Here is a 22101-nt window from a genome sequence, read left to right as displayed (position 1 = left end):
CATTTTCCAAGATTTTATTAAGAATCAAATGGGACAAAAATTGAGTTTCACTATGAAGTATCGACTTTTGTGTATTAAAAAATTTTACCTGGCAACATCTATAGTCATCTCTAAGTCCGTCCATCCATCCATCCATTTTCTACCGCTTGTCCCTTAAGTCATCTTTCATTAATACACGAGCGGTCACGTGCTTCCCCCAGTGTGCGTCGCTAAAAAAAGTCCTCCTTGCAACAATCGGACGAAACAAAAACATATATACTGTATATATATATACATATATAGTGTAACCTATTTTTATGGGCTTGCCTCTTTGTGGCGTTAAGTTCCTGTTATAAGCTGTTATACAGTATATGCCTTCAAAATAAGAGCTCAAGGCATATACTGTATAACAGCTTATAACAGGAACTTAACATCACAAAGAGGCAAGCCCATAAAAATAGGTTACAATATTTTGGCCAAAACAAACAGGCCATGAGAAAGTTCACACACAAACCAAAAAAAAAAAAATTTTGATAAGCACTTTTTTCACTCCGCTACGGCTGTCGCAATATTGGAAAAAATATATATTTTTCCATTTCTGTTGATACATGCGTAAAGATTCCTGTAGACCTCAGTCGCTGTTGTGCCATGTCTAAAATAAATTATTTGTAGGGCTCCAAACACATTTTTACAGGGACACGGGTACATAATTGTTATTGCTGCTTTTACTTTGAAAATAAAACTTCCGTCGTCTGCAAATGAAAAAAAACCCCATCCATTTCAGTCGTTCTTAAAAATTAAATATAAAATTACCCTTTTTGAAATGTAGTTATTGCTCTTCGGAACGAAAAAAAGGAGAACACTTTTTGTGTGTGTGTGTGTGTATTTTAAAATGAAATTCAAATAAACCAGTCATTTTTTTACAATCATGTTCCATTTCAATCCACTGTCACAATATGTTTTTATATTGTTATTTTTTTAATTTTTTTATATTGAACAACAAACATACCAAATGTTTTATTTGTTTCATTTATTAACGGCTCGCTCATTTTTTACGCGGATCCCATGTTGTTGTAGTTATTCCTCCTGGCCTCTAGGTGTCAGTGTGACTTACTCAAGTTACTTCCTCTTGTCACTAAATGATGACGTGTCTAGAGAAACGTGTGAGGGAGCCGTATCACGAGGAGTCGTTCCTTGTTAAAAGAGCCACTGGAAAGATCGGCTCTTTAGTGTATATATATATATATATATATATATATATATATATATATATATATATATATATATATATATATATATATATATATATATATATATATATATATATATATATATATATATATATATATATATATATATATATACATCCTATCCCAAATGCATTGAGATCACTATTTCTAATTCAAAAATAATAATACAACTTTATGTATGGCAACACTAAAAATTGGCCCTAGTGTGTGAATGTGGGTGTGAATGTTGTCTGTCTATCTGTGTTGGCCCTGCGATGAGGTGGCGACTTGTCCAGGGTGTACCCCGCCTCCCGCCCGATTGTAGCTGAGATAGGCTCCAGCGCCCCCCGCGACCCCGAAGGGAATAAGCGGTAGAAAATGGATGGATGGAGTACACAAATAATACATCAAATAATAAATGTCTGATAAGATACAAATGTGAATTCAAAATTGTTTTACTCTACCTGAACTATTTAGTAAGATGTGAAAGGGACAAGCGGTAGGAAAAAGGATGGGTTGTCGGTTGTCATCGTTCACGGAAAAGAGCCCTTCAAAAGAGTCGACTCGTTCGCGAACGTCTCATCGCTACCAACCGGCACTTCCGCGTTGCATTCCGTGTTCACTCGCGATTGGCAGCCCAAAGAGTGGCGAAACGAGCAATGGACGACCCTCATAGTTGAGTTGACATGTTGGTTGTGTTCATTGGAGCTTGAGCAACTTTGCGGAGGTCGTCCATGTGTTCGGAGGTGAGAGCCGGCTACTGAGGCGCACGGTCAAAGGCTGGCTAGCTAGCCTGTGCTAGCTGCTACAAAGATGGACTTTGTGTGGGAAATGATGCCAGCTTTGGTCGCACTGGCTCTTCTGGCTCTCATCGCGGTAAGAAACTAAAGAAATAAGTCCTGGTCATGTTGTCTTCCTGCAAGAGAAACAAGTAATGGTCTCCTAACCTCATTTATTACGGCCGTTTTATGTGTGTGTGTGTGTGTGAAAGGAGTCGATGTTATTCACTCAGGTTCAATGGAGGCAACTTGGCTCTTCTTGTTTGTGGATTATATCATATAATTAACTTAAAGTACCAATGATAGTCACACACACACTAGGTGGGGCGAAATTATTCTCTGCTTTTGACCCATCACCCTTGTTCACCCCCTGGGAGGTGAGGGGAGCAGTGAGCAGTAGCGGTGGTCGCGCCCGGGAATCATTTATTGGTGATTTAACCCCCAATTCCAGCCCTTGATGCTGAGTGCCAAGCAGGGAGGTAACGGCTCCCATTTTTATAGTCTTTGGTATGACTCGGCCGGGGTTTGAACTCTAGATGGATAAACAATAAACATAACTTTTTTCCACAGAAGACGGACCCGTTTAACTTAGAACAGCATAATTCCAGACTAATTTGACAAAAACAGAGGTGTGCTTTATATATGAAGGAGATTTTGGCCAGGTGTGTGTGTGTGTGTGTGTGTGTGTGTGTGTGTGTGTGTGTGTGTGTGTGTGTGTGTGTGTGTGTGTGTGTGTGTGTGTGTGTGTGTGAGAGAGAGACCCCTACCTACAGAATTTACAAAAATGCTACCATTAATCATTACCATGCTAAGTTGGCATATGTTTATGATGGCGCCAAGAATCAAAATTGAGGATATTTAGGTTTAAGCATACAGAATTTACAAAAATGTTTTTATATATATATATATATATATATATATATATATATATATATATATATATATATATATATATATATATATATATATATATATATATATATATACTTTTTTCCACAGTGACTAGGGAATGTTGTTTGGCTACAAGTACACACTGTGCTATTATTTCAAAGTACTTTCAAGGGTCGTTGATCTGATTTACTCACAATATCCACAAGATGGCAGCAAATATAAATATATATATATATATATAGGGCTGCAACAACTAATCGATTAAATCGATTATAAAAAATAGTTGCCGATTAATTTAGTCATCGATTCGTTGGATCTATGCTATGCGCATGCGCAGAGGCTACTTTTTTTTTTTTTTTTTTCTTATAAACCTTTATTAATAAACTGCAACATTTACAAACAGCTGAGAAACTTTAATCAAAATAAGTATGGTGCCAGTATGCTGTTTTTTCCCCCAATAAAATACTGGAAAGGATAGAAATGTAGTTTGTCTCTTTTGTCCGATTATTAATCGATTAATCGAAGTAATAATCGACAGATAAATCGATTATCAAATTAGTTGTTAGTTGCAGCCCTAATATATATATATATATATATATATATATATATATATATATATATATATATATATATATATATATATATATATATATATATATATATATATATATATATATATATATTTAAAGCAGAGTTGATGAACAATATTATTCACATGTGAATAATGATGTATAATGGACTGTATTTATATTATTCACATGTGAATAATGCTGTATAATAGACTGTATTTATATTATTCACATGTGAATAATGCTGTACAATAGACTGTATTTATATTCACATGTGAATAATGCTGTATAATAGACTGTATTGATATTAACATGTGAATAATGCTGTATAATAGACTGTATTTATATTATTCACATGTGAATTATGCTGTATAATAGACTGTATTTATGTTATTCACATGTGAATAATGCTGTATAATAGACTGTATTTATATTAACATGTGAATAATGCTGTATAATAGACTGTATTTATATTATTCACATGTGAATTATGCTGTATAATAGACTGTATTTATGTTATTCACATGTGAATAATGCTGTATAATAGACTGTATTTATGTTATTCACATGTGAATAATGCTGTATAATAGACTGTATTTATATTATTCACTTGTAAAAAATACTATCTCCGAACTTCCCCAAATTGTTGCTTGTGCTATTGTCGTTTTAAAGAACTATTTTTCTATATTTTCCAGACTATTGTTGATTATTACGTTAATAAAAATACGGGACAAAGCGCGTCCTTTGACAGGTCAATACGGAACATGTACGATGAACCAGGAACATCGCCTTCTTACTGACTTTTTTTTGCATCTGCTCTGCAACCACAAGACGTTCCCACTGTGGGATAAATCAAGTGTGTCCTATCCTTCAGGTGACCGTCACAGCGCACGTCACAGCCGGGACGGTCGACCTGACGCGTCACAGCCAGGAGAAATGCTTCCTCAGCGCCACGGGAGCCAAAGAGTTTTTCCCCAGTCTGCACGAGCCGTCCTCCGTGGAACTCTCCGTGGTCATCCCGGCGTACAACGAGGAGCTCCGCAGTGAGTGACGGCAACCAAACACACAAATATAATTATGGAGGTTCATTTGTGTCTTTATTACGCAAGCTTTTTGGGTTTTTTTTACACTGAATTTTTTTAACATCAAATTACGATTTTGTTAAATAGAAATTTGTGAGCAAAATGTGTTTGAAAATTCAGTTTGTTAAAAATACAGTGTGTTAAAAAATAATTGTATAAAAATTCAGTGCAGAAATATTCACAAACTGAATGTTTTTACAATGACATTGAGTTTTTCAGCACTGATTTTTTTACACTGAGTTTTTACACACTATGTTATACACTGATTTTTTTCTGCACTGAATTTGTTATACTGAATGTTTACACATCATTTTTTTACACAGAATTTTAAAACACTGTATTTTAGCAAACTCTATTTTTAAACACACACATTTTTATTCAATTAAATGAATTGAAAAAAATAATTGTATAAAAATTCAATGCAGAAATATTCACAAACAATGTTTTTACAATGACTTTTTTTTACGCAGAATTTTAAAACACTGTATTTGAACAAACTCCATTTTTAAACACACACATTGTTATTCAATTAAATTAATTAAAACAAATAATTGTATAAAAATTCAGTGCAGAAATATTTACACACTGAAATTTTATTTTAAAAAAAAAATTCAATTAATTTAATTGAATAGAAATTTGTGAGCAAAATTTGTGTTTAAAAATGTAGTTTGTTAAAATGCAGCGTTTTATAATTTTGTGTAAAAAAAATATATACATTTTTTTTCTCACAGATTTTTTTACACAACATTTTTGCACACTGTGTTCATACACTGATTTATTTCTGCATTTTATTTTTTATATTGAATGGGGAATTTTTTTGGGACAACTTTTTTTACACTGAATTTATACAAGCTGCATTTTAGAACACTGTATTTTAACAAACTACATTTTTCAACACTAATTTTGCTCACATTTTTTATTCAATTAAAAAATACGCTGTTTTGAAATTAACACTGATTTTTTTTTTTCTCAGTTTTTCAGCAATGATTTTTTTACACTGAATTTATACAAGCTGCATTTTACAACACTGTATTTTAACAAACTAAAATTTTCAACACTAATTTTGCTCACATTTTTTATTCAATTAAAAAATACGCTGTTTTGAAATTAACACTGATTTTTTTTTTCTCAGTTTTTCAGCAATGATTTTTTTACACTATGTTATACACTGATTTTTTTCTGCACTGGATTTTTTATACACAGAATGTTTACACAATTCATTTTAACAAACTACATTTTCAAACACATTTTTCGCACACATTTCCATTCAATGCATTTGTCAGCATATTTTGATCAAATAAAAATTTGGTGTAAAAAAAAATTTTTTTACAAAAATTAATCGCAAAAATATTCATACACTGAATTTTTCTGGACCCTTTTTTTACACTGAATTTTTTTTTTTTACACCAAATTTTAAACACTGTATTTTAACAAACTACATTTATAAACACACATTTTGCTCACAAATTTTTATTCAATTAAATTAATTGAAAAAAATATCCGTGTAAAAATTCAGTGCAGAAATACTCATACACTGATTTTTTTTTTTACACAGAGTTTTTCAGCACTGATTTTTTTACACAGAATTTTTACACACTGTATGTTTATACACTGATTCTTTTCTGCACTGAATTTTTTTATACTGAATGTTTACACACAGATTTTTTTTTTTTACACTAAATTCTTTGGCACTGAATTTTTTTTACTCTGAATTTTTACACAATAAATTTTAAAAAACTACATTTTCAAACACACAAATTCTGGACCCTTTTTTTTACACTGATTTTTTTTTTTTTTAAACAAAATTTTAAAACACTATATTTAAAAAAAACTACATTTATAAACACACATTTTGCTCACAAATTTTTATTCAATAGAAAATGGATGGATGGATGGAAATTAATTCAAAAAAATTATTTATATACTCGTACACTTATTTTTTTTTTTACACAGAGTTTTTCAGCACTGATTTTTTTACACAGAATTTTTACACACTGTATGTTTATACACTGATTCTTTTCTGCACTGAATTTTTTTATACTGAATGTTTACACACAGATTTTTTTTTTTTACACTAAATTCTTTGGCACTGAATTTTTTTTACTCTGAATTTTTACACAATAAATTTTAAAAAACTACATTTTCAAACACACAAATTCTGGACCCTTTTTTTTACACTGATTTTTTTTTTTTTTAAACAAAATTTTAAAACTATATTTTAAAAAAACTACATTTATAAACACACATTTTGCTCACAAATTTTTATTCAATAGAAAATGGATGGATGGATGGAAATTAATTCAAAAAAATTATTTATATACTCGTACACTTACAGTTTTTCAGCACTGATTTTTTTACACTGAATTTTTACACACTGTGTTTATACACTGATTCTTTTCTGCACTGAATGTTTACACACATAATTTTTTTAACACTAAATTCTTCGGCACTGAATTTTCTTTACTCTGAATTTTCACACAATAAATTTAGACAAACTTACATTTTTAAATACACAAATTTTCATTCAATAAAATGGTCAGCATAAGTTGATTAAATGAAAAATTGGTGTAAAAAAAAAATCAATGTTCAAAAATTCATTGCAGAAAAAGTCAGACACTGATTATTTTTTGCACTGAATATGTTTTTGCATGAATTTTTTTACACAGACATTTTTTATACACTGAATTTTACACATTGAATTGCAAAACACTATTTTAACAAACTACATTTTAAACACAATCACACATTTCTATGCAATGTTATTAATCATTATGCAGTGTTTTAAAATTCAATGTAAAAAATCATACAAATTCAGTGCAGAAATATTTATACACTGAATTTTTTTTACACACATTTTTTCTGTATTACTTTTTTTTTTACTCTGAATTTTTCAGCACCGATTTTTTTTTTGTTTACACTGAATTCTTACACTTTTTACACAGATTTTTTGTATTTATACCCTTTAGTTTTTAATCATGAATCATATTCATTTAGAAATGTGCGGCCGTAGAGCACACCAACGTACCCCACAGGGCATCCTCCAAATTGTTTGTGTTTGATTTCAGTGCCCGTGATGTTGGAGGAGGCCACAGAGTATTTGGAAGACAGGCAGGTCAGTATTGGACTAAATATTCTTCAGTCAGTGTTGTACATGTCAATATTATTAAGATTCATTCTTCAATGGTGATTAAGGGTCTCCTGATACGAGCGATGATTGGGCAGTAACCGATATTTATCTGATACCATATCAGCAGGATTTATACATACTTTATTGTAACATAATTTTGTAGTGTGAAATATTTCTTTAAACCTAAAAATCATGGCTTTTGCTACTTATTTTGCTTACTTATGCTAACGTATCTATGTTACCATGCTAATGTTAGCATGCTACCCTTTTATGCGAGTATTTTAGCTCATTTGGACTTAAAAACTGTTGTTATGCTAACATGTTAACATTTTATGCTAGCAATTTAACTAATTGTACAAATTTATACCTTAAAATCTTGGGTTTTCATACTTTGCAATTACACCTCTATTAAACTTAAATACCATAGATCAAATATATTTACCCCAATAATATCATCAACACTTACCTGACTGGATGAAGTCTTTGGGCTCAAATACTAGTGTGGCCTGTAGTGTGTAGCATGCTGGGAATTATCTGTGCATGTGATGGAGGAATGCACAGTGAAGGGTTGAAGTTCTACTGAATTTGCCTTAAATCAGGTTGTTTTGGCTAATAATCATGCTGCAAGATCTGGCATGTTGCATTCAATGTTTATTCCCATTAGTTTCCCATTAATTCCCATGGAAAGTTTCCAACTTTGAATATTCCCGGAATTTTGCAACCCTAGTTGAATTTGCATGGATTGGCACGATTGCGAAATCCCGGAGGAGCTGACTTTGGTAGTTATGAAAGACACTAACCCATTCATCTCTGTCTGAAATGGACTTATGCTGTCTTGAAATTGGAGTGGTCATTTTATCTGTTTTGATTCATAAAGTTCAATGGTGCGGACACGTTTGTTACTGGGTACTTGTCTTGGAGACTTTGTATATGTAAGTAATGTGCAACTATAATTATGTGATAGTTGTTTATATTGACAAATGTGCTGTTTTACACTGCAATATTGCTCTTTTATTAATATGTATTTCTCGCTCGCTTGCTATTGTGTGCTTAGCTGTCGTGTAGCTGCTCTCTCCTACTAGTTTATAGCCTACCATGCAAGCCCTTATAATCTGATACTTGTGTTTAGTTTTATGCTGATATCGGATGCATACCAATATCAGGACACCCCTAATGATGTCATTCATAGAAAAGAAATGATGCCTTTTGGCCTCTCTCTGGTGTTGTTCTTCCAATCAGCCAGCAGGTGGCAGCATTGAATGTGTGTGTGTTTGCAGAGAAAACAAGCTGTTTTCACCTATGAGATCATCGTGGTGGACGATGGCAGCAAAGACAAAACCACAGAAGTAATAACTTTATGATTTATAGTTTTTTGAGCGAGTTATTTTTTGGAGTTCAATTTGTGTCTTTAATCCCAAAGCTTTTTTTTTTTTTTTAAATGGAATTTATGTAACTGAATTTGTTGCGTTTGAATTTGGTAAACTGATTTTTTTACATCAAAGTATGCTGACCATTGCATTGAATACAACTATGTGAGCAAAATCTGTATGTTTAACAATTCAGTTTGTTAAAATTCAGTGTGTGAAGATTTAAGGTAAAAAATCGTTGTGAAAAACTTCAAGACTCACTTCAAGTAAATTAAGACTGAAGAAATCAATCTTTTTTCTTCACTGATTTTTATTTTTTTACACTGAATTTTTCTACACTGAATTGTTTTTACACAACATATTTTATACACTGATTTTTTTTTATGAAGGATTTTTCAACACTGCATTTTTTTACACTGATTTTTTCAACGGAGAATTGCTTTTACACTGAATTTTTCAACACTGCATTTTGCTACACTGAATTGTTTATACAAAATAATTTTCTACATTGAATTGTTTTTACACTGAATTTTTTATACGCTGATTTTTCTATGCTGAATTTTTCAACATTACATTTTTTTTTACACGGAAGTTTTCTAGAGAATTTTTTTACAGTGAATTTTTCAACACTGAATTTTTTTTTACACTGAATGGTTTTTACAAATAATTTTTCTACACTGCATTTTTTTCTCACTGAATTTTTCAACACTGAATTTTTTTTTTACACTGAAGTGCTTTTACACAGAATTTTTTTTTTACACTGAAGTGCTTTTACAATGAATTTTTTTTTTACACTGAAGTGCTTTTACACAGAATTTTTCAACACTGATTTTTTTTTTTACGCTGCATTTATTAATTTTTTTAACACTGAATTGTTTTTACACTGAATTTTTTTTTTACAGTGAGTTTTTCTGAACTGGATTTTTTTTACCCTGGATTTTTAATTTTTTACACAGAAATTTTCTGCACTGAATTTTTTGCATTGATTTCTTATTTTTATTTTTTTGCAGCCAATTATTTATACACTCTTTTTTTTTACACTGAATTTTTCTACGGTGAATTGCTTTTACACTGAATTTTTTATACATTAATTTTTTTTACAGTTAATTTTTCTGAACTGGATTTTTTTACCCTGGATTTTTTTTTTTTTTTTTTACACTGAAATTTTCTGCACTGCATTTTTTACACTGATTTTATTTTTTTTTACGATTTTTTTTTTTGCACCGAATTATTCATACACACTTTTTTTTACACTGAATTTTTCTACAGTGAATTTCTTTTACACTGAATTTTTCAACACTGCGTTTTGCTACACTGAATTGTTTTTACAAATACTTTTTCTACACTGTATTTTTTTTTTTTACACTGCCTTTTTTTTTACAGTGAATTTTTCTGAACTGGATTTTCTTTTTACACTGACATTTTCTGCTCTGAATTTTTTACACCTGATTTTTTTATTATTTTTTTTGCACCGAATTATTTATACACACTTTTTTTTAAACTGAAATTTTCTACGGTGAATTGCTTCTACACTGAATTGTTGTCCCATTTAATTTTTCAGCAATGCATTTTTACACACTGGATTGCTTTTACACTGAAAGTTTCAACACTGCATTTTTTTACACAGAATTTTTTGAATCCACTGATTTTTTTTTTACACTGAATATTTCAACACTGAATTTTTTTTTGCCCTGAATTATTTATACACTTATTTTTTTACACACTGAAATTTGCTACAAAAATGTATTCAACGAAATTTGATTGTGTTTACTAAATTCAAAGGCAAAAACTTCAATTCCATAAATTTGGTAATAAAGACACAAATGAACCTCCATATATTTCTTTCAAAGATGACATTTATTTTGGTCTACTAACTAACCCATCCTTCTTGTGCAACCACCAGGTGGCGTCACGCTACACCAAGAAATACGGCGCTGACAAAGTCCGCGTTCTGACGCTGGTGAAGAACCGAGGAAAAGGCGGCGCCGTGCGGATGGTAAAATATTAGCACGATCCATTAGCATCACGACGCTAACGCTAACTCACGTTTTTCTCGCCGGGCTCCGAAGGGAACTCTGAGCTGCAGGGGGCGCCTCATTCTGATGGCGGACGCGGACGGAGCGACAAAGTTCTCAGATGTTGAGAAGTTGGAGGCGGGGCTTAAGGAGATTAGTCCTAAAGCGGTACGCTTGTGTTGTTGCGTAACATTGCCTTGTCTGCGGTTATTTTGAGTGTGTTGCACTTCCAGGACAACATGGCCATTTCCTGCGGCTCCAGAGCTCACCTGGAGCAGGAGGCCGTCGCCCAGGTAACCGCCGAGGACCCGCCGGCGATCCGGTCTTTGTCTTTAACCTCGCTTTTGTGCCGCAGCGCTCCGTGTTCCGCACCTTCCTGATGTACGGCTTCCACTTCCTGGTGTGGTTCTTCTGCGTGCGCGGCATACGCGACACGCAGTGCGGCTTCAAGCTGTTCACGCGCCAGGCGGCGCTCAGGACCTTCTCCTCGCTGCACGTGGAGCGCTGGTAAGGAACAGGAAGTCGTGCCGCTCACGCTGAGTGGATTAATTGTTTCCCTACTGAGGTCCACACTGAAAAATCAAAGCATGTGGCCATTTTGATATTTTTATTTATTTTTATTTTTATTAATACTATTGTCAGGTTCAAACACTGATGACATCTATTAAACAAGACAGGAAGCAAGGAGTTCAAACAGAGACAGGATTCAATTTAGCTCAATGAGGAGAGCGCGTACACCTGTACTCTTGTACAGTGTCGTCCCACGCTCTGACGAAATGATTGTGCGCCTCCTCTCTTATTTGGACTTTCCCTGATTACATGGCAACAGCCGTTTCTAAGGGAGGGGGGGTCGTAAACAGCCGTTGCCCTCGGTCACAAAACAGTTCAAAGAAAAGATGCCTGGAGCCTGCGTCAGGTCCTGCTTCCTCTCCGCTTTGTAGACAAGATCTTCCTGTGGATCACAATAGATCAAAGAAACCGACACCTTCACGTCGCTTCCCATCGTACACAGTGGAGTTTTACAAGCCTTTTGATTGGTAAGATCAAAGACAGCTTTTGTCCTCTTGCCGGGAACTCATAGAAACACAAAGTTTTGTGATAACTTAGATACAATTATTCTGACAACTATATATAGATTTTATAAACCTTTCGGGCTTCTCTCAAGTTTGGTAGAGTCTCGGTCATAAATGTATGTTTTCAAAATAGCTCTTATATTCATTTTTGAAATCTTTTTATGCAACGACTTCAGGTCTATCTGTCAATATAAAGTTATTTTTTATGTTTAATGACCTTTTTGTCAATCCCTGTTTCTATGGTAAACACACAAAATATGCAATATTTTACCCCAAAAAAATGTGAAATAAATAGGTCAGTAATTCATAACAACAATAATTTTTATTCATTATTGTGGGTTTTTTAGCAACAGCTGTTAATAACAGTCTAAAATTATTGGGGATCCAAAAGGGTACCACTCATAAAAGTGTTAAAAATAAATGATATGTTTTTTTTGTTTTTGTTTTTTACTTTCAACACCTAAGTCTCAGGATCAACTTCAGATTTATCCACTGATAATACGGTTTTATTATTGTTGTTGGTTTTTGTTTGTTTTATGCCCTTTTTGTCAAATAAAACTTTTTTTTTAATGGCAAAAAAATGTCAAAGTGTAATATTTGGTGTGAAGCAATTAGAGCCTTAAATAGGTAAATCCTTCATAACATTGATTTTAATTCTTTATTATTTTTTGAACAATGACCATTTGAAAAAAAAAAATCCCACTAAAATGATCGGGGACCTAAAAGGGCCCCACTCATAAAAGTGTTAAAAATTAGTCATACATTTTTATTTTTTACTTTCTACTATTAAGTCTTGAAATCAACTTTGGATCTATTTGTTGATTATAAGTTTTATATTTTCCACGTTTGTTTTTTGCCCTTTTTGTGATTAAAAAAATAAAAATAGTTTTTTATGGCAAACACACAAAATATGCAATGTTTTCCCCCCAAAAAAATTCAAAGTGTAATATTTGATGTGAAGTAATTGGAGCTTTAAATATGTCACTAATTTATATAACATTGATTTTTATTAATTATTATTTTTTGAGCAATAACATTTAAAAAAAGAATGAAAAACATGCCACTTCTTGGGAATCCAAAAAGGTCCCACTCATAAGTGTTAACTATAAGTCATACATTTTTATTTTATTTTTTCTCACTTTCAACGCTTAGTTATTTTTTTAAAACGTTTTTTAATGAGGTTTCTTTATGCCATTTTTGTCAGATAAAACTTTTTTTATAGCAAAAACACAAATTATGCAATATTTTCGCCCCAAAAAAATGTCAAAGTGTAATATTTGGTGTGAAGTAATTGGAGCTTTATATATGTCAATAATTCATAACAACATTGATTTTGATGCATTATTATTTTTTGAGCATTAACAGTTAAAATAATAATTTTTAAAAATCCCACTAAAATGATTGGGGATCCAAAAAGATCCCACTCATAAAAGTGTTACATGTAAGTCATACATTTTTATTTTGTATTGTTTTAACTTTCAACGCATAAGTCTTGAAATCAACTTCAGATCTATCTTTTGTATATACAATTTTTTATTTATTTTTTTATGCCCTTTTTTGTCAAATAAAACTTAGTTTTTTATGGCAAACACACAAATTATGCGATATGTTCCTCAATTTTTTTTTTACAGTGGAAGTATTTGGGGCTGTGAATATGTCAATAATTCATAATATTAATTTTGATGCATTATTATTTTTTGAGCAATGACATTTTTAAAAATAAATACAAAATCCCATTAAAATTATCCAAAAAGGTCCCACTCATAAAAGTTTTTAAAAATAAGTCATACATTTTTTTCCTACTACATATAAGTCAACTTCAGATCCATCTGTCAATTTTAAGTTGATTAATAACACACAAAATATGCAATATTTTCGCCACCCAAAAAATGTCAAAGTCCAATATTTGGTGTGAAGTAATTGGAGCCTTAAATATGTCAATAATTCATAACAACATTGATTTTGATGCATTATTATTTTTTGAGCATTAACAGTTAAAATAATATTTTTTTTTAATCCCACTAAAATTACTGGGGATCCAAAAAGATCCCACTCATAAAAGTGTTACATACATTTGTATTTTGTATTTTTTTAACTTTCAACACATAAGTCTTGAAATCAACTTCAGATCTATCTTTTGTATATACAATTTTTATTATTTTTGATGTTTTTATGCCCTTTTTTGTCAAATAAAACTTAGTTTTTTATGGCAAACACACAAATTATGCAATATTTTCCCCAATTTTTTTTTTACAGTGGAAGTAATTGGGGCTGTGAATATGTCAACAATTCATAACATTAATTTTGATGCATTATTATTTTTTGAGCAATGACATTTAAAAAAATAAATACAAAATCCCATTAAAATGATCCAAAAGGGTCCCACTCATAAAAGTTTTTAAAAATAAGTCATCATTTTTTTTTCCTACTACATATAAGTCAACTTCAGATCCATCTGTCAATTTTAAGTTTATTAATAACACACAAAATATGCAATATTTTCGCCACCCAAAAAATGTCAAAGTCCAATATTTGGTGTGAAGTAATTGGAGCCTTAAATATGTCAATAATTCATAACAACATTGATTTTGATGCATTATTATTTTTTGAGCATTAACAGTTAAAATAATATTTTTTAAAAATCCCACTAAAATTACTGGGGATCCAAAAAGATCCCACTCATAAAAGTGTTACATACATTTTTATTTTGTATTTTTTTAACTTTCAACGCACAAGTCTTGAAATCAACTTTAGATCTATCTTTTGTATATACAATTTTTATTATTTTTTATGTTTTTATGCCCTTTTTTGTCAAATAAAACTTAGTTTTTTATGGCAAACACACAAATTATGCAATATTTTCCCCAAATTTTTTTTTACAGTGGAAGTAATTGGGGCTGTGAATATGTCAATAATTCATAATAATAATTTTGATGCATTATTATTTTTTGAGCAATGACAGTTAAAAAAATAAATACAAAATCCCATTAAAATTATCCAAAAGGGTCCCACTCATAAAAGTTTTTAAAAATAAGTCATACATTTTTTTTCCTACTACATATAAGTCAACTTCAGATCTATCTGTCAATTTTAAGTTTATTAATAACACACAAAATATGCAATATTTTCGCCACCCAAAAAATGTCAAAGTGTAATATTTGGTGTGAAGTAATTGGAGCCTTAAATATGTCAATAATTCACAACAACATTGATTTTGATGCATTATTATTTTTTGAGCATTAACAGTTAAAATAATATTTTTTTAAAATCCCACTAAAATTACTGGGGATCCAAAAAGATCCCACTCATAAAAGTGTTACATACATTTTTTTATTATTTTTATTTATTTATTTATTTTTACTATCAACGCATAAGTCTTGAAATCAACTTCAGATCTATCTTTTGTATATACAATTTTTATTATTTTTGATGTTTTTATGCGCTTTTTTGTCAAATAAAACATAGTTTTTTATGGCAAACACACACAATATGCAATAGTTCTTCAATTTTAAGTTTTTATTATTTTTTTCATGTTTTTGTTTTACGCCCTTTTTGTCCAAGAAAACTTAGTTTTTATACGGCAAACACACAAATTATGCAATATTTCACCCAATAAATATTTTACAGTGGAAGTAATTGGAGCTGTGATTTGGTCAATAATTCATAACTTTGATTTTGATGCATTATTATTTTTTGAGCAATGACAGTTAAAAAAAAAAAAAAAAAAAAAAAATCCCATTAAAAGTGTTAAAAATAAGTCATAATTGTTTTCCTACTACATATAAGTCAACTTCAGATCTGTCTGTCAGTTTTAAGTTTATTAATAACACACAAAATATGCAATATTTTCGCCACCCAAAAAATGTCAAAGTGTAATATTTGGTGTGAAGTAATTGAAAATTAAATATGTCAATAATTCATAACAATAATGATTTTAATGCATTATTATTTTTTGAGCATTAACAGTTAAAATAATATTTTTTTAAAATCCCACTAAAATTACTGGGGATCCAAAAAGATCCCACTCATAAAAGTGTTACATACATTTTTTATTTTTGTTTATTTTTTATTTTTTTACTATCAACGCATAAGTCTTGAAATCAACTTCAGATCTATCTTTTGTATATACAATTTTTATTATTTTTGATGTTTCTATGCGCTTTTTTGTCAAATAAAACATAGTTTTTTATGGCAAACACACACAATATGCAATAGTTCTTCAATTTTAAGTTTTTATTATTTTTTTCATGTTTTTGTTTTACGCCCTTTTTGTCCAAGAAAACTTAGTTTTTATATGGCAAACACACAAATTATGCAATATTTCCCCCAATAAATATTTTACAGTGGAAGTAATTGGAGCTGTGATTTGGTCAATAATTCATAACTTTGATTTTGATGCATTATTATTTTTTGAGCAATGACAGTTAAAAAAAAAAAAAAAAAAAAATCCCATTAAAAGTGTTAAAAATAAGTCATAATTGTTTTCCTACTACATATAAGTCAACTTCAGATCTATCTGTCAGTTTTAAGTTTATTAATAACACACAAAATATGCAACATTTTTGCCACCCAAAAAATGTCAATGTGTAATATTTGGTGTGAAGTAATTGAAAATTAAATATGTCAATAATTCATAACAATAATGATTTTAATGCATTATTATTTGAGCATTAACAGTTAAAAAATAATTTAAAAAATCCCACTAAAATTACTGGGGATCCAAAAAGATCCCGCTCATAAAAGTGTTACATACATTTTTATTTTATTTTTATTTATTTATTTATTTTTACTATCAACGCATAAGTCTTGAAATCAACTTCAGATCTATCTTTTGTATATACAATTTTTATTATTTTTGATGTTTTTATGCGCTTTTTTGTCAAATAAAACATAGTTTTTTATGGCAAACACACACAATATGCAATAGTTCTTCAATTTTAAGTTTTTATTATTTTTTTCATGTTTTTGTTTACGCCCTTTTTGTCCAAGAAAACTTAGTTTTTATACGGCAAACACACAAATTACGCAATATTTCCCCCAATAAATATTTTACAGTGGAAGTAATTGCAGCTGTGATTTTGTCAATAATTATTATTTTTTTAAGCAATGACAGTTCAAAAAAAAAAAAAAAAAATCCCATTAAATTTATTGGGCATCCAAAATGGTCCCACTCATAAAAGTGTAAAAAAAAATGTTTTCCTACTACATATAAGTCAACTTCAGATCTATCTGTCAATTTTAAGTTGATTAATAACGCTCAAAATATGCAATATTTTCGCCACCCAAAAAAATTCAAAGTGTAGTATTTGGTGTGAAGTAATTGGAGCCTTAAATATGTCAATCATTCATAACAACATTGATTTTGATGCATTATTATTTTTTGAGCAATGACCGTTAAAAAGTGAAAAAAACATCCTGCATGGCACTTTTTGTGTTATTAGTCAACATTGCAACTTTTTCTTGTTACATGTCACCTGTTTGCTTTTTATTACACTTTTTTATCTTTTTTTATTTGATTTAAATAGTATTTTTAAGCATTAAGAAAGTATCTACAGACGTGTTGAGTGACATCAGCGGGTCACATGACGGACTTGAACACTTCTCCCCGACCATCTTTTGACTATTTAAGTGTTTGTCCTGCAGGGCTTTCGACGTGGAGCTGCTGTACATCGCTCAGCGCTTCCACATCCCCCTCGCTGAGGTGGCCGTCAACTGGACCGAGGTGGAAGGTAAACATGTCCCTTCAACACTCTCACCACATCACATACACACCCTATCAATGATATCCCTGTGGTAGACCATAGAGACTCTAATAGCACTATCACAGGAGGACGAGCTGGAGCTTAAGATTGTAAACAAAGGTGGGCGAATTGAAACATATCGACAGTAACGATGCCACCGTGGTTAGTACACTGCAAAAACAAAGAAAAAAATAAACAAAAATGAGGGGTATTTTATTTGAACTAAGCAAAATTATTTGCCAATAGAACAAGAAAATTTGGCTTGTCAAGACTTTCCAAAACAAGTCAAATTAGCTAACCTCAATGAACCCAAAATTAGCTTAAAATAAGTATATTCTCACTAATAACAAGTGCACTTTTCTTGGTAGAAAATAAAAAAAGAGACCTTTTTGCTCAATATGTTGAAAAATATTCTTAAATGAAGTAAATGCTAGTGCCATTATCTTGACATAATGATATTACATTTCTTCAAACCAGCAAACTTATACTAAAAACTAGTTTATTGTTCTTAATGGAAAGGCAACAAGGCAAGCGCTTGTTACTCTCGGGGTCTCCTAGCCGCTCAGGCGTTGAAATTCAGTGTAAAAAAAAAAGTGTGTATAGATAATTCGGTGCAAAAAAAAAAAGGAAATTTAAAAATTCATTGCAGAAAATTTCAGTTTAAAAAAAACAAAACAATCCAGGGTAAAAAGATCCAGGTAAGAAAAATTCACTGTAAAAAAATGTATGTATAAAAAATTCAGTGTAAAAGCAATTCACCGTAGAAAAATTCAGTGTAAAAAAAAAAGTATAAATAATTCAGTGCAAAAAAAAAAAAGGTCAAAAATAATAAAATCAGTGTAAAAAATTCAGTGCAGAAAATTTCAGTGTAAAAAAATAAAAATTCACTGTAAAAAAAATTAATGTATAAAAAATTCAGTGTGAAGACAATTCAGTGTAAAAAATAAAATAAAAAATGCAGTGTAGAAAAATTATTTGTAAAAACAATTCAGTGTAGCAAAACGCGGTGTTGAAAAATTCAGTGTAAAAGAAATTCACTGTAGAAAAATTCTGTGTAAAAAAAAAAATCTGTGTTGAAAAATTCAGTGTAAAAAAAAAAGTGTATAAATAATTCAGTGGAAAAAAAATCGGAAAAAATAATAAATCAGTTTAAAAAATTCAGTGCAGAAAATTTCAGTGTAAAAAAATAAAAATTTGCTGTAAAAAAAAATTAATGTATAAAAATTTCAGTGTAAAAACAATTCAATGTAAAAAAAATAATAAAAAATGCAGTGTAGAAAAATGATTTGTAAAAACAATTAAGTGTAGCAAAACGCGGTGTTGAAAAATTAATCCATCCATCCATCCATTTTCTACCGCTTATTCCCTTCGGGGTCAGTGTTAAAGAAATTCACTATAGAAAAATTCAGTGTAAAAAAAATCTGTGTTGAAAAATTCAGTGTAAAAACAATTCAGTGTAAAAAAAATAATAAAAAATGCAGTGTAGAAAAATTATTTGTAAAAACAATTCAGTGTAGCAAAACGCGGTGTTGAAAAATTCAGTGTAAAAGAAATTCACTGTAGAAAAATTCAGTGTAAAAAAATCTGTGTTGAAAAAGTCAGTGTAAAAAAAAAGTGTATAAATAATTCAGTGCAGAAAAAAAATTGTAAAAAATAATAAAATCAGTTAAAAAAAATTCAGTGCAGAAAATTTCAGTGTAAAAAAATAAAAATTCACTGTAAAAAAACAATGTATAAAAAAAATTCAGTGTAAAATCAGCAGTCTGCTGAAAACGATGGAAAGCGCCACCCTACCTAGAAACCCACGCTATGGCCAAAGTTGGAATCGCCGCGAGACACTCGACACTCTGCCGCCGTCTAAAGTGGATTGTGACGTTTAGTCACGTTTCACGTGTCAGGTAAACGGCCAACGAATGACGCCGCACGAATCCCCTTCCTGCTGTCAGCGCGCTGAAAGGAAGGAGCGGAACTGCCCGCGTTGCTTTATGGGTTATTGATGTTTGCTCATGGATTCTATAATCAATAATCATTCATGTCCCAATATCCATGCCTCATTTCCCACCTCTAGTGTTGAAGATGAGCAGTGCACATCTTTCTGCACACACGTTGTATGTGGTATCGCCCAAACCGGCCTGAATCGTCCTCTGTATCGGACATGTTTTCTGTGCACTCATCCCAACACATTCACGTCATTTTGATAAAGAGGGATTGTCATCACACTTCAACATATCTAACATGTGACTGAAAAGGTAGTTAAAAAAAATAAAAATTTGAATTATATTTATATAGCGCTTTTCTCTAGTGACTCAAAGTGCTTTACATAGTGAAAGCCAATATGTAAGTGACATTTAAAGCAGTGTGGGTGGCACTTTGGGTACAGTGCCTTGCCCAAGGACACGACGGCAGTGACTAGGATGGCGGAAGCGGGGATCGAACCTGGAACCCTCAAGTTGCAGGCACGGACACTCTACCAACCGAGCTATACCGCCCGAACTTATTGTATCAACACTGGGATCGGTCGCTCATAAACACCTTATAACGGGACTGGCCGCCCCTAACGTGCGCTCCGTTGTCCCCCCCGTCAGGATCCAAGCTGGTCCCGTTTTGGAGCTGGCTCCAGATGGGCCGCGACCTGGTCTTCATCCGCCTGCGCTACCTGACGGGAGCCTGGACGCTCGGCTCGCCGCTCAAGGCTGAGTAGTCGCTCCACAGGGGGGCGCTGCTACACACTTTGCTTACTTTACCCTTAAAGTTTGTTACTTAAAAAGATTAAATTGACCAAACAGCAAACATGTTTGCTAATATTTCGATCAAAAACAACATAATATTGATAATAAAAACAAAAAACTGCTTTTATTGTGTCAGGTAAGTACTTCTTTCAGGGCAACTTCCGGTCTGGACTACGCCCACTTCATTAGGTACACCTGCCGGAACTACTTCGACAAAATGGTGTTTCTGATGAGTTGTTGATGTGACAATACAGCGCACTACTTTGTGGACGTTTCTCCCTCTCTCTCCCCGCGGCGGGAGGAGGAGGAAGAGGAGGAAGAGGAGGAGGAGGACGCTGCTGACGTTCGGCGGCAGTTGCTGTTAAAGTGAAAATGTCAAACTCGCAGACTGACTGTCGCCAGCAGGGTTGCGTCATTAACCGGACCTGACGCGCCACTCCCGCCCGTGTATCCCTCCGCCGCCAACCACTTCAAGGTAAAGTAAACAACGGATGAATGCCGACATAAGAGGGACAAGCGGTAGAAAAAATGGATGGATGGAGTATTGTTGTTCACTTTGAACTTTCACATTTAAAGATAAAAGAAAAAGAAACCGTGATTTTTAAAAATCCGAATTTAATGTTTGTCACAATAAATACACGTGATGCGTTCACGGACAATTCACACGTCTTTGAAGAGTTATCTACAAAAAAAACATAGTAAGCCCATGCATTAATTATATAATGCGTAGTTTATATATATATATTAATATATGAAAATATAAAAAACGTGGTTACACCTAAAAATAAAACAAAAAAACAGCCTGCATTTCACTTCTGTTGTAACATAAAGCTTAATTGTTTTTAGTGTTTGTGGCATCATTAGTTTTTTCCCTCACAAAATGTTTTATTTGTTCTAAATGTTTATTAAAATACTTTTTCAATTTTCCCCTCACAATATTTTTTATTTGTTCTAAATGTTTGTTAGAATACTTGTTCAATTGTTTTTCCCCTCACAATATTTTTTTTATTTGTTCTAAATGTTTATTAGAATACTTTTTCAATTGTTTTTCCCTCACAATATTTTTTTATTTGTTTTAAATGTTTATTAGAATACTTTTTCAAATTTTTTCTCACAATATTTTTTTACTTGTTCTAAATGTTTATTAGAATACTTTTTCAGTTGTTTTTCCCTCACAATATTTTTTATTTGATCTAAATGTTTATTAGAATAATTTTTCAAATTTTTTCTCACAATATTTTTTTACTTGTTCTAAATGTTTATTAGAATACTTTTTCAGTTGTTTTTCCCTCACAATATTTTTTATTTGATCTAAATGTTTATTAGAATACTTTTTCAATTGTTTTTCCCTCACAATATTTGTTCTAAATTTTTATTAGAATACTTGTTCAATTGTATTTCCTCTCACAATATTTTTTTATTTGTTCTAAATGTTTATTAGAATACCTTTTCAATAGTTTTTCCCTCACAATATATTTTTTAAATGTTTGTTAGAATACTTTTTCAATTGTTTTTCCCCT

At 31.4% G+C, this 22101-nt stretch overlaps 1 protein-coding gene across 1 annotated transcript; it reads left to right on the top strand.

Moving 5' to 3' along the window:
* The first annotated feature begins 1788 nt into the window (after positions 1-1788).
* On the top strand, positions 1789-20704 carry LOC133650145 (dolichyl-phosphate beta-glucosyltransferase-like). The gene is made up of 10 exons (XM_062047046.1): positions 1789-2084; positions 4322-4490; positions 7595-7641; positions 8934-9002; positions 10927-11019; positions 11093-11206; positions 11272-11331; positions 11394-11545; positions 17755-17840; positions 20438-20704. Exons 1-10 carry the CDS (start codon positions 2022-2024, stop codon positions 20551-20553), a joined length of 969 nt encoding a protein of 322 aa, XP_061903030.1. The 5' UTR covers positions 1789-2021; the 3' UTR covers positions 20554-20704.
* Positions 20705-22101: the final 1397 nt, after the last annotated feature.

The sequence above is a fragment of the Entelurus aequoreus genome, linkage group LG05 (genome assembly GCF_033978785.1).
Source record: "Entelurus aequoreus isolate RoL-2023_Sb linkage group LG05, RoL_Eaeq_v1.1, whole genome shotgun sequence".
Lineage (NCBI taxonomy): Eukaryota > Metazoa > Chordata > Actinopteri > Syngnathiformes > Syngnathidae > Entelurus > Entelurus aequoreus.
Note: the sequence above shows the minus strand (reverse complement) of the source record. Positions and strands in the feature narration are given on the sequence as shown.